The 12,918-nt window shown below is 35.9% G+C and overlaps 1 protein-coding gene across 2 annotated transcripts in view; it reads right to left on the minus strand.

The window, feature by feature from the left end:
- Positions 1 to 12,918, minus strand: part of DYNC2H1 (dynein cytoplasmic 2 heavy chain 1) — a 310,341-nt gene that overhangs the window by 262,375 nt on the left and 35,048 nt on the right. For both annotated transcript variants that reach the window (XM_081098792.1, XM_081098791.1), the window contains exons 19-28: positions 11,509 to 11,624; positions 10,719 to 10,846; positions 8,140 to 8,289; positions 7,264 to 7,469; positions 6,156 to 6,311; positions 5,952 to 6,066; positions 5,629 to 5,799; positions 3,737 to 4,119; positions 639 to 771; positions 423 to 540 (exon numbers count right to left, since the gene is read on the minus strand). In XM_081098792.1, the coding sequence (XP_080954918.1) occupies positions 423 to 540; positions 639 to 771; positions 3,737 to 4,119; positions 5,629 to 5,799; positions 5,952 to 6,066; positions 6,156 to 6,311; positions 7,264 to 7,469; positions 8,140 to 8,289; positions 10,719 to 10,846; positions 11,509 to 11,624 (1,676 nt within the window). The remainder of the gene's footprint in view (positions 1 to 422; positions 541 to 638; positions 772 to 3,736; positions 4,120 to 5,628; positions 5,800 to 5,951; positions 6,067 to 6,155; positions 6,312 to 7,263; positions 7,470 to 8,139; positions 8,290 to 10,718; positions 10,847 to 11,508; positions 11,625 to 12,918) is intronic.

Genomic DNA, 12,918 nt, shown 5'->3' on the forward strand with positions numbered 1-12,918 from the left:
CCTATTAAATATCTCCACTTGGATATCATTCAGGAGATCTTGAACTCAGTAATGAAGGGACATGTTCTCCTTCACTTCCAAGCCTCTGCAGAACCTATTCCCTCTGCCTCCCCATCTTTCTTCTAACTAACACCTACTAGTATACATTCTTCAGTCTCATGTTAGAAGTCACCTTCTTTATGATGTCCCAAAACTGACCTAAATGCCTTCATAGATGCAGATATAATGCCATTTACTTATATTGACCATGGGAACTGTCATACTATATTTATCAACTTACTAATTTAGCTCCCCTACTAAACTATAAGTTCTATGTGTGTATGAGCTGTATTTTATTCAATAGTCTACCTAAGAGTCTAGCATTATGTCTGGCAGATAGTTGAAACTCAATAAATATCGGTTGAATAAATGTTGAATCTTACCAGCAAACAGCTTCTTAAGGTGAGACTGAATTACTGAAGGATTGGTAGACTGGCCCAATATTTCTAACAAGTCATCATCACCAATAAAATAAAATCTTGGAAATGCTGAGCGTTTTTCCTAATAAAAGTAAAACAAAAAAAAATAACCTTTTCTTTTCAAAAAAGTACTGTTAAGTAGTTTACAATTTATTACATAAATATTTTTAAAAAACATGCCTCCAAAAATTCATTTAATGATTTCTGACATCTTTGTAGCTGATCAAGTATTTTCAGTAGACAATTTCTGATTCCTGCATGAGTAGTTAACGTTGTAACTCTGTTGTCTTTCTTGATGTCAGTCATTATTGATCTAAGCAAAGAAAATAACAGTCATTTTCACATCTATTTTAACAGCTTTTTGGCTGACATATATTGAGATATTTATTAACCTGCTTAAAACAAACACAAACTAGAGATAACCCTATACAACACCAACACATAATTATGCTGCTAATAAATAATGCTAAAATTAATAATACCCCATTACCATTTTTAACTTCCCATACTGCAAATTCTTTCATTTCATTTATTCGCTAAACAAACATTAAGCCCCACATCATGGAGCTATTAGGCTAGTGACAGAGAAAAACGTTAAATGATTTCTCATAACATTTCAATAAAGTTATAATAACTGCTAAAAAGGACATTACAAAGTACTAGTAAAGTGGCTAATAGGCCAACTCTATAGCTTCTCGGAGGAAGTAATTTAAGCTGAGATGATGAATAAAAAGAGAAGTCGGTGATGACGAGGGAAACCGTTTCTGGCAAAGATCCTGGAAAGCAGCTTGGAATGCCTGAGAAGCGACAGGCTCAAGGCACGAATGCAGAAAGGAGAACAGCACGAAAAAAGGTAGAGAAATGGACAGGGGGCAGATCATTTTTCATCCTTAGAGCAAAAGGAAACCATTTTAAAGTTTACTTAAAGCAACAAAGTAAAGAAATGATGAAACTTCACTTTTTAAAAAATTATTCTGGCTGTTGTATGAAAAACTTGTTAAGCAATGACAAGAATAAGTCAGAAGGTTAGGCAGTACTCAAAGTTAGTGACAACAAAAGTGCTTTAGAATAAAATTTTAAAAGTAGAAATATAAAGGGCATATTAAACTATAGTAAGTGAATTAATTGGGTTAAATTTGCTAATTTAATAGATTTGAAAAAGGCATGAGTTATCAAAGATGTCCATTCTATTTCTGCTTTGAGCCTTTAGGTGGTACCATTTATTGACACAGAATCTAAAAGAGAAAATATCTGTGGGAAAGGGATAAACTCATCATTTTAATTCTGATATTTCTCAGAAAAGAAATATGGGCTTAATATAGAGGTTGAGAAGACATCAGGAAATAAAAGGAGAAAATAGAGTGAGAAAAGAACCTAAGGCTGAAAGCTGGAGATGTTTACATCTCAATGTTTTGAGAGGGCTCAGCACTAGGAACTAGGAGCAGAACCAGAGAGACAGGCGGAAACAGGAAAGGACAGCGTCACAGAAGCCAAGGGAAGAAACTCTATAAGAAAAAAAAAAAATTTGCTTAACTCTATTAAATACTAGTCAGAGATAAGAAAAATGCCCAATAAATTTACAATAGCAAAGTTGTGACTTGGTGACTCAAGGAAATATTATATATATATATATATATATATAGAGAGAGAGAGAGAGATAGAGAGAGAGAGAGAGAGAGAGAGAGAGAGAGAGAGAGAGAGAGAAAGAGAGAGAGAGAGAGAGAGAAAAGAGAAACGAGTTCAAAACAGTCCAGGAAGCACATGGCTGAATGAGAGAAAATAGCTGCTCAGAAATCTACACTAATAAAAGAGAAACATGGTAATTGGCGTACGACCGCTACCCTTTTCATTGGCTAATCAGCGAGATATGCAAATTAACTGTCAGCCAAGATGGCGGCTGGCAGCCAGGCAGCTTGAAACTAACATGAGGCTTGCTTGCCTCAGTGATGGAGGATTGTTGGAGGAAACCAACGTTCCCGCCTGAAGCTGCAGGCCTCTGAGCGGGCAGTTTAAGAAACATTGTAACAAATACCGCCGGACTTCAGTCAGCAGATTCGCAACATTGTAAGCAAAGGCCAGAAACCTACTTTCAGCCGCGGAGGCCTAAGAACTGGAGCCAAGCCTCAAGGTAAAGCTGGCCCAGAATAAAAAAAAAAAAAAAAAAAAAAAAAAAAAAACAGAAAAAAAGGAACAGTTGGGAACTTCAGTCACTCCTCAGCCCCTCACCCAGACTGGCTAGGCACCCCAGTGGGGACCCTCACCCTGAAGGGTGTGTGACCAGCTGCAAACAGCCATCATCCCCTCACCCAGGCTGGCCAGGCACCCCAGTGGGGACCCCCACCCTGATCCAGGACACCCTTCAGGGCAAACCAGCCAGCCCCACCCAGGCACCAGGCCTCTACAATATATAGTAAAAGGGTAATATGCCTCCCGGCACCGGGATCAGTGTGACAGGGGGCAGTGCCCAAACCCCCTGATCGCCCTGAGGCCCTGTGTGTGACAGGGGGCGGGGCCCCAACCCCCTGAGCAGCCCTGCTCTGTGCCTGATAGGGGGGAGCTCCCCAACCCTCCCCCACCCCCACGGGCCCTGCTCTGTGTGTGATGGGGTAGAGCCATAACCTCCCCATCGGCCCTGCCCTGAGTGTGAGGGTGGCGGCACCCCAAACCCCTGATCGGCCCTGCCCTGTGGGTGATAGAGGGCGGTGCCCCAACCCCCTGATGGGCACTGCTCTGTGTGTGACGGGGGCAGCGCCCCAACCCCCTGATTGGCCCTGCTCTGTGTGTGACAGGGGGTGGCGCCGCAACCTCCCCATCCACCCTGCCTTGAGTGTGACAGGGGACGGTGCCCCAACCCCCCAATTGGCCCTACCCTGAGCGTGACTGAGGGTGGCATCACAACCTACCAATCAGCCCTGCTCTGTGCATGACAGGGGAAGGTGCCCCAACTCCCCAATCGGCCCTGCTCTGAGCCCGACCAGGGGCTGCACCTAGGGATTGGGCCTGCCCTCTGCCACCCAGAAGCAGGCCTAAGCCAGCAGGTCGTTATCTCCCAAGGGGTCCCAGACTGCAAGAGGGCACAGGCCGGGCTGAGGGACCCCCTCTCCCCCCCGAGTGCACAAATTTTTGTGCACCGGGCCTCTAGTAGCTATATAACCATAGAGAAAGAATTGGAATACACAGATGATTCTAATAATGAAAAAGTAATTACTTGCATTAAACACCTTATAATATGAATAAAAACTGCCATATGTGTCTATGTCTTAGGTAGTTGTACTGACCTAAAATCTTCATCCACTCTATTGAAGCGTGCCTGTTCTTTTGGCAATGCTCCACGGCCAAAAATGGGCTCCAAATACACCCACTTTCTCTGAATATGGTTTAAATTCTGCAGGTACTCATCTAACTGTGCAAGTTTTCTTTCCCAAATTGACACTTTATCTTCAAATCCTTTATAATAAGGAGAATCCTTTAAGGACTGAAGAAGGCATCTATTATCTCCAACTTGATTTACTATATCTTTCCAGTCTTTAATCAGCTTGATGGTTCGTTTTTGGCTGTCTTCATAATCAGTCAATGTAAACACTGCTCCAACTCCCCAAAGATCAAGTTCACGTAAAGCTTCTCTGATTGTAACTTCACCATGTGCCCGACTATTTAAATCCTATTTAACACAAAATATCCATGTTTATTACTTCAACATTAATCATCACATAAATAAATTGTAAGAAGTCTAATTTATAAGATGATATATTTTTCTGTGGCTATATTTTAGAGGGTAAAAGAGAATTACTGGCTAATGTATCCATGAATATCAGATACAAAGTACCCAGGTTCACATGGTTAAAGTTCTGCACCTTATGTTTTCCACTTCTAACCAAGAAAAACAGAAAATTCAAGCATTGCCCTAACTGGTTTGGCTCAGTGGGTAGAACATCAGCCTGCAAACTGAAGGGTCCCAGGTTCAATTCCAGTCAAGGGCACATGCCCAGGTTGCAGGCTCCACCCCAATAGGCAGGAGGCAGCCAATCCATGATTCTCTCTCATCACTGATGTTTCTATCTCTCTCCCCCTCTCCCTACCTCTATGAAATCAATAAAAAAAAATTTTTTAAAGAAAATTCAAGCATCCATCACAAAATACAAAACAATCAGATTTAAAGTTTTGCATGCCTCAGACATTGTATGTAACTTAAGTGTTAAGTTCTGATACATCTAAAGTGATTAGCAACCATCCTGATTTATCTTCTACAGCAGTCGCATTTATAACCTCATGAATATCTAAATATGTTCCAGGGTTATCAACAAACATACATTTTAGGTAGGAAATAGATCAATTTGACATTAGGAGTCCTTTTATTTTTATACTAGAGGCTCAGTGCACGAATTTGTGCACGGTTAGGGTCTCTCGGCCTGGCCAGCAATCGTGGCCTATCAGGGGGCTGGCCAGCCGAGGTGAGGAACCCCGGGAGGTTGGCCGGCTGGCCACCTGCTAGGGACCTATGGGGGGCTGGGGGGGGGACAGCCAACAGGGGGGAGAGACTGTGGGAGGTTGGCTGTAGGAGCACACTGACCACCAGGGGGCAGCTCCTGCATTGAGCATCTGCCCCCTGGTGGTCAGTACGCATCATAGCGACTGGCTGACTGGTCGTTCAGTCATAACAGTCACTTAGGCTTTTATATATATAGATTGACTGGGCAGAACAAAACATAGAAAGTCTGCCACTTAATGATAGAATTATGACAAGTTTTACTTTTACCTGAAACCTTTTCTAATCTGAGTGGCAAATTGGCTGTGGGTTTGACTCCATTAATTTTTGTATCCCTTACCTTTTGTTTATAATATATCCCATGACTTTAAATGTATTACATGTAAAATAATTTGTATTTTATTTTTTTATTAAAGCTGACTCCCTTTTTAAAGTAAGACATTTTTATTTCATATATTTTCTCTCAAATAAGAGGTTTATATTATTGTTTCTGTACTCTCATATACAGTGCTAGATATATTCAGATGTACTGCTACTGAAAGAATGATGGAATAATGGAACATTGCCACTACTTAAAGGGAAGAAAAAAATTTAACTTGCTTTTTTATTAAATAACCAAATATAAAGCAAAATCACATGCTAAAAAGGTCGGATATGTAAGATATTTATGAAAGTGATTCTTACTTTAAGGTCTGAAGCTTTGGCAACAATTGTATCAGCTAATCTGAGAAGATCACCAAACAGTAATTTCTCTAGACTAGTCCCCCTAGGAAGGCCAAGTAGACGAAAAAGGTCAAGCCAATGGTCTGGAGAAAGATGTTCCCCTCGCACATATTTCAAGATAGGAATTACCATCTGTTAAAAAAGGGGGGGAAAAAGATGCATGTATACATATATGAGCAAAATGCAAATTTGTATTTACTATTAGGTATAAAAATTTAATTATTCATCTTGTTACTACATAATAAAAAGATAATTTTTAAATAGAATGAGTAAAACTATCTTACTTTATATTTGTCGACTTCTGATTGTAATTTCACGGTCATTACTGAATGTTCTTCAGCTTTTCTTAATTTGTCATGCCAAGTCATCAAAAATTCCTCAAACAGATACGTCTTAGTCCTATAAAATACCAGAAACACACCTTAAAACTTACATCCCAAAAAGCACTACCAAATCATAAAAATCTAAATATTATTTATGAATCAAACCGAAAAGTAATCCAATCTTCATTGGCCATTTCCTGAAATCCTTGCTGAAACTCCTCATAAAGAGCCCAAATTTGTGCACAGCTCTCAATGTCTTTAGAAATGCTGTATGCCAAAGAGAAGTTAGGCTCTTCTAGTCCAAAATGCTGGCAATCATCACTATTAAAAAATAATGAAATATCATTACATTTTAAAAGAAGGAAAATTGTTAAATATCATTATTTAACTGTATCCCCTGTGTGTGTATGTGTGTGTGTGTGTGTGTGTGTGTGTGTGTGTGTAAGCTTGTGTGTTTGATAGTGGAGGTACACAGTGGGATACTATGCCAACTTTACCTGAGAATTAAAGTTGGCATGAGCTTTTACTTAGGCATGATCTTTTCTAAATTCATTAATATGCATTTTTTACAAGAGAGTCAAAGCAAAGTTGGTAACATATATATATTTTATGTGCATTATTTGTTATGTAATATGTAATTTACATTCATAATTGTATATATTTATGGATTAATATGAGAATATTCTCAATTGAAAGGGTTAGCTTTTAGAATATAAGATATCCTTCATTTAATTGGTGTAAAACCATTTAATAAGTGTGATACTAAAACTTCTACTCACCTATGAAAGCAATTAGTTTATGGCTACATTTGCCTAAATAATCAAAAATAAAACAATGCTCAAATGTAATACTTTGTATCATTATAACATAACACAATAAATTTTTAATTTGAGGTCTCTTTTTATTATTTTACTAGTTTCATTTTTTTCCTCTGAGGCCTGAAAGTAATTTTATATATTCATTTTATATATTCCTTTAAAAAAAATGAGATCACAGAAAGTAAGTATTCCAACTCCCTACTTTAACTTTTCAATAAATTTAATTTTCTGTTCTATTTTTAGACCTAACCAGAATTTGCTTTTCTTTTAGTATCCTTTTATAATCTAACCACAACTCCTAGGAAAGCAGTAGCATGATCACTTATTATTTGTATCTTAAACTATTGAAATTTGTAAGGAAAGACAAAGATAACAGATATAAGAAAATTACTAACTTAATATATAAGATTTTTTTCAAATGAGTACTATCAATTTTAAAGAAAAAAAAAACATACACCAGCTTTTTTCTTATGACTTCAAGATCATCAAACTCAACTTTCTTCTCTTTTATTAACTTTGCACTTTCATCGAGGGTATTTTGCTGGCCAGTGTCAATAACATCATCGCCGGGCTTTAGTTGGTCCCAACGAGCTTTAAATTTTTCCAATTCTTGATAATAGATCTGAAGACGTGATCTCACATTTCCTTTCATCACTTCAATCTATAAGCCAACAGAGTTTATATAATTTAATTCAGAGTAAAATCTCACTTTATTTTCACATTTTTATTTCTATTTTCTATTTAAGTGAAAAATATCAATACTAACATTTCAAATGATTTTTAATTAATTCAAGTGTAAAAAAATAATTCAGATGCATAAAATTAGACCACAAATTTAAATTAAGAGATAGTTCACAAACATCAACATTAGGAAATCATTCATGTGATTAACAGCACTCACTAGCAAAAAGCTAATGTGATTAAAAAAAAAAAAAAAAAGGTTGTTTAATGAGTGCCAGTTGTTCTACCTGAGGGCCTTTCCCAATCTCCCATACAGCTAAAGGGCATAAGATTAAATTCTGGTCAATGGGATATGAGTGCAATAGATATGTGCAACGTCCAGGTTGTACCCTTAACAGATACCATACACAGCAGTAAACAAATTAATTCATAAGAAAGTATAAAAATAACATTACATGTATTCTTGAATGGCAGTAAGTGAAGATAAACTACGTGAAAAGATCATCATAAAGTGTTTCATTATATAGAAATACTGAGGGAGTCAATTTAATCAGCAATATAAAATTCTTATAAACTTGAACTACAATGCAAGAAATCTTGTGAGAAAAAATTAAGTTTCCATTTTAACAAAATGACTAAAAGGATCTTACCTGATCTTTAATCATAAGTTGGTGGCTTTCCATCATCAACTCAAATTTATCCCACTTAGCCTTCAGATTGCTAATTGTTTCTAAACCTCCGCCTGCCACAGTTCGTAAAAGTCTGTTTTTATCTTCAGCTTCTTGAAATAAAGGCAAAATCTAAAGGTCAAAGGAATGAAAAAAACATCACTTTTTTAATTCCATTCATTTTAATTTTTATTTCATGATTTGCTTTTTAAAAATCAAGATTTGCTTTTAAATAATTTGTTAAATTCCTGGATATAAAGTTTATAATGTTTATTTATTATTATTATATACAAACTGAACCAAGACAGCCTGACATTAGAAATTTAAAAAGTAGACTAAAAGTGGTAACATGAGGCTGAATAAAACTATAAATCCATAAAGATAATACTATAGCTATTCAAAGTAAAGTTGTTATTATAAATGTTGTATACATAAGAAAATGCTAAAAAGGTTTCTAAAATAACTAAAATTAATGGTTACCTAAGAATATAAGTTAATTAAATGTCCTACTTAATAAAGAAAGAAAAGCCCTGAAAAGGGGTACTTAAGAAACTGACAACTGAAGAAGTAAAATCAAGCTCCTGCATTATGTTTCTACTCGAAATGTCCTGAGTCATGTAGTTAGCAACTTGTTCAATGGTCCAGGTATAGGAATAGGTGCTAAACTGCTTGAAGTGCTTAAGTTTTTTAAAGCACTATAAAACAAGTGTCCTATAAATTAATACTGTACTTTTACTAATGAACAAAGCAATAATATCCATAGGAAGATTTTTTAATCACAGTGCTTACATAATAGACAATATTTGCTTAGAATGATCTGCCTCAAAATCTCAGCCTGGTTTGTTTGCTGCTTATCTTCCAGGTCTCAGTTCAAATGTCATCTGTCTGAGAAGGTCTCTCATGACCACCTACCCAGCTGAGCATGCTTGCTCTTTCACTTCTCTTACTCCTTCTCCCCATTTTCTCCTCTCCCTCTTCTTCTCCTCCCTTTCCCTCTCCCCTCTCTTCCCCCACACATGAATGTGCATTCCATGAGAACAGAGCATGTTCACAGCTGCAATCCCTACTCCTAGCACAAAGCCTGGAATACATCTAGCGACCCATACATATCTGTCAAATAAGCAAATGAGTGAGTGCCTCTGTGCTTTCACTAACTGCCACTCCTCATAATTCCATTCCTTCTTTAGGTAATTCCTTCTACTAGACAAATACATTGTTTTATTTGCCTTTAAACCCTCATTTATACCATTAAGCCTTATATATCATAAAAAATGTTGTAATTCCTCCCACCATGAAGATATATTACTTTACTCACCCTTAAACTCTCAATTTTAAGTCTAACACATAGTAGGGACACATAAAATTTTTATTCTGATTTGAATTATTTCTCCTCCTTCCTCTAAACATAACTAAAATCATCCATAATAAGTTTTATAAAACTTTGGCTTGCCTCTTCTGGACTCTACCTTTCTGGATATGTTGTTTAAATCTTTACCACTCTGTTATCTTTGTCTCTAATTATGAGCTCCTCCATTGTGTGTGTGTGTGTGTGTACGTGTGTGTTTCTCATTCAGCTCTAACTTTACACTTTACCATGCTAAAATTACAACCCTTGAAGTAGCAGCATGAATTATTTAAATTTAGTCTTATTCTAATAATCCACATCATAAAATACACTGCAAATTTTTCTGAAGCCAATAATAAGCATTTTTTCATTGTTGACAGTATTACATATGTCCCCCATTTTCCCGCTTTACCCAGGCCCTGCCCCATCCCAGGCCTTTAGCACACTGTTGTCTGTGTCCAAGGTCTATGCATATCTACACTAATAAAAGAGAAACATGCAAATTGGTGTCACTCTGCTACGCCCACCAGCCTATCAGGAAGAGTATGCAAATTAGCCCAACAAAGATGGCGGTTAATTTGAATATGCAGGCACGGAGCAAAGACTGAAGACAACTGAAGACTGAAGACGACTGAAGACTGAAGAGGCTTGGCTTCTCTGCTGCGGCCAGAGCAAAGGCCTGGGTCCCGGGTGCCGGAGGAAAACCGGTGCCAGCAGCCAGGGGAAAGAAGGCCTATTGTACGAATCTCTTCATGCAACGGGCCTCCAGTATGCATATAAGTTCTTTAGTTAATCTCTTCCAGCCCCCTATCACGCTCCACTCTGAGATCTGTCAGTCTGTTTCATGCACCCATGCCTCCGGACCTATTTTGTTTATCAGTTTATTTTGTTCATTAGATTCCACATGTAAGTCCGATCATGTGATATTTGTCTTTGTCTGGCTTATTTACGTAGCTTGGCATAATAATCCCCAGGTTCATACATGATGTCACAAAGAGTAAGAGATCATTCCTTTTTAACACTGGCATTATTGTCACTGTTTCATTATACCAACATAATATCACATGTCTAATCATGAACTAACCATTTGGACTAGATTATATGGACGTCATTATAATATTGAAATTATATGCTATTTCTAAATCGCCACAAAAAATACCTATTTAAACATCTCCAATAAATAAGATCAATTTTAAACTTTCTTTGTAATTCTCACCTGTGGCTTCTGTTCTTGTAGTTTACTATACTGCACATTTGCATTACCTATCTCTTCCACAGACTGGGGCATAATTGATAAGATTTCCATAGCTTCACTGACAAATGCATCAATTTCATGTAAATGAGCTGAATAGGTAACATTAAAATATAAGAAATGTTATTATCAACAAAAATATTCATTTACATAATTTCTAAATCAAGAAGGATTAGAAATACTCTAATAATATACATTAAATCCTAAATTATAATTTGCTTTCATAAAACTTAATTTCAAAATGTAGAATAAGCAAGGAAATTTATTTTCATGAAAGTTGATTCACATTGTACTCTAAAATTTTGAGTAAAAAGTTAAAATATACTCATTCTTAGTAAATTTTACTCAAAATTAGGAAATTTTTCAGTCTTTTAAATAATATGCAAAAATATCTCAGTTTAAAGAAAACAAGAAACAGTGTAATATATTGTAAAATAGTAGTCATTTGAAGAAGAAGAAGAAGAAACACATTATAGCAGAATTATCTACCTTTCTCAGTAACATATGTAACAAACTGATACTAGCTCAGATCCAAAAAATAAAAATGCCTTCAATTTTTAGATCTCTTAGGAGTTGAACATGGATTTTACTGCTGTCTTAAGAAGTTATCATTTTAAGCACATTTCATAATACTTTCTATATCAGTTTTTATTTTAATTTTCACTGAGAGTCATACTTCATAACTATTAAAGTATATGTATTAAAGTACATGCCTCTATATTATAAAATTATGTAAAAATAAAAATGTCTTTACCCTGGACAGACTTCTTCAAAGAAAGCACAAGCACATCAAATAACTTCTGGATGAGGTCATCAATCACAGTCTTCACAGGGCTACAATTAATATTTAAGCAGTCTACCTTGACAGCACTGGAAAATGCCAATGGACACATTTTAACATGAAAAAAAGAAATTAGAGAAAAAGACTCACATTATAATATCATTTCTGTACATTTCTGTTACATTTGAAAATGTATTTCTGCAATACATTTTCAAATATAACTCAAAAGTATTAGTATGATCTTTAAGCACATTTACATTTCATTTAGAAAAAATGCCATATACATACTATTATGAGTTTTCATTTATTTTGTTATAATATTACAGGTTTTGGGGTTTTTAAAAATATTTTTATTGATTTCAGAGAGGAAGTGAGAGGGAGGAAGATGGAAACATCAATGATGTCTACTGGGTATGGAGCCCACAACCCAGGCATGTGCCCTTGACCAGAATCAAACCCAGGACCCTTCAATCTGCAGGCTGATGTTCTATCCACTGAGCCAAACCAGCTAGAGCTATAATATTACAGTTTTGATCACCCATCATGTTTATAAAAAAGGCAGCAATTACAAATTACTAATGTATGAACATGAATATACTTAAATATTCATAAGATATAATTGTCACAGCATGTAACATACATTTTTAAAATACTTATAAAATATATTCACTATTCTACAAAGTATAAACAATAATGGTAAGGGAAAGAAAATAAGGGTAGAAAGTGAATATAGATTATTAAACAAAAAAATAACATTTATACCTACCAAAATAACAAAAATATAATGAATTGTTAATTCATGTGTTCAATTGTGTCGGCGAACAGAACTCTCAGATTTATTGGCAATAGTTTTTAAAAAATGCAACTTTTTCCCAGCCAGTGTGGCTCAGTGGTTGAGCATCAACCTATGAACCAGGAGGTCACAGTTCGATTCCTAATTGGGGCACATGCCAGAGTTGCAGGATCGATCCCCAGTGTGGGATGTGCAGGAGGCAGCCAATCAATGATGCTTTCTAATCATTGATGTTTCTATCTCTCTCTCCCTTCCTCTCTGAAATCAATAAAAAACATATATTTTTAAAAATGCAACTTTTGTGAAGAGCAAATGAGCAATATGTATCAAATACTTTTAAAACAGGCATCATGCTCTTTGTCTTAATAACTTCACCTTCAGAATTTATCCTAAGGAAATTTTCAGGGCAGACTCCAAGATTATATACAAATATTAATTATAATAGTGAAAAATTAGAAATAAGCCAAATGTAGGAGTGACTAAATTATTATATATTCACACAATTAAAAACCACATTTTTGAGAACTAGGTAATAACATGGAAAAATACTATTGAAATAGTGTTAAGTAAAAATAGCAAAATATAGTATG

The sequence above is a fragment of the Myotis nattereri genome (genome assembly GCF_964212035.1).
Source record: "Myotis nattereri genome assembly, chromosome: 9".
Classification (NCBI taxonomy): domain Eukaryota; kingdom Metazoa; phylum Chordata; class Mammalia; order Chiroptera; family Vespertilionidae; genus Myotis; species Myotis nattereri.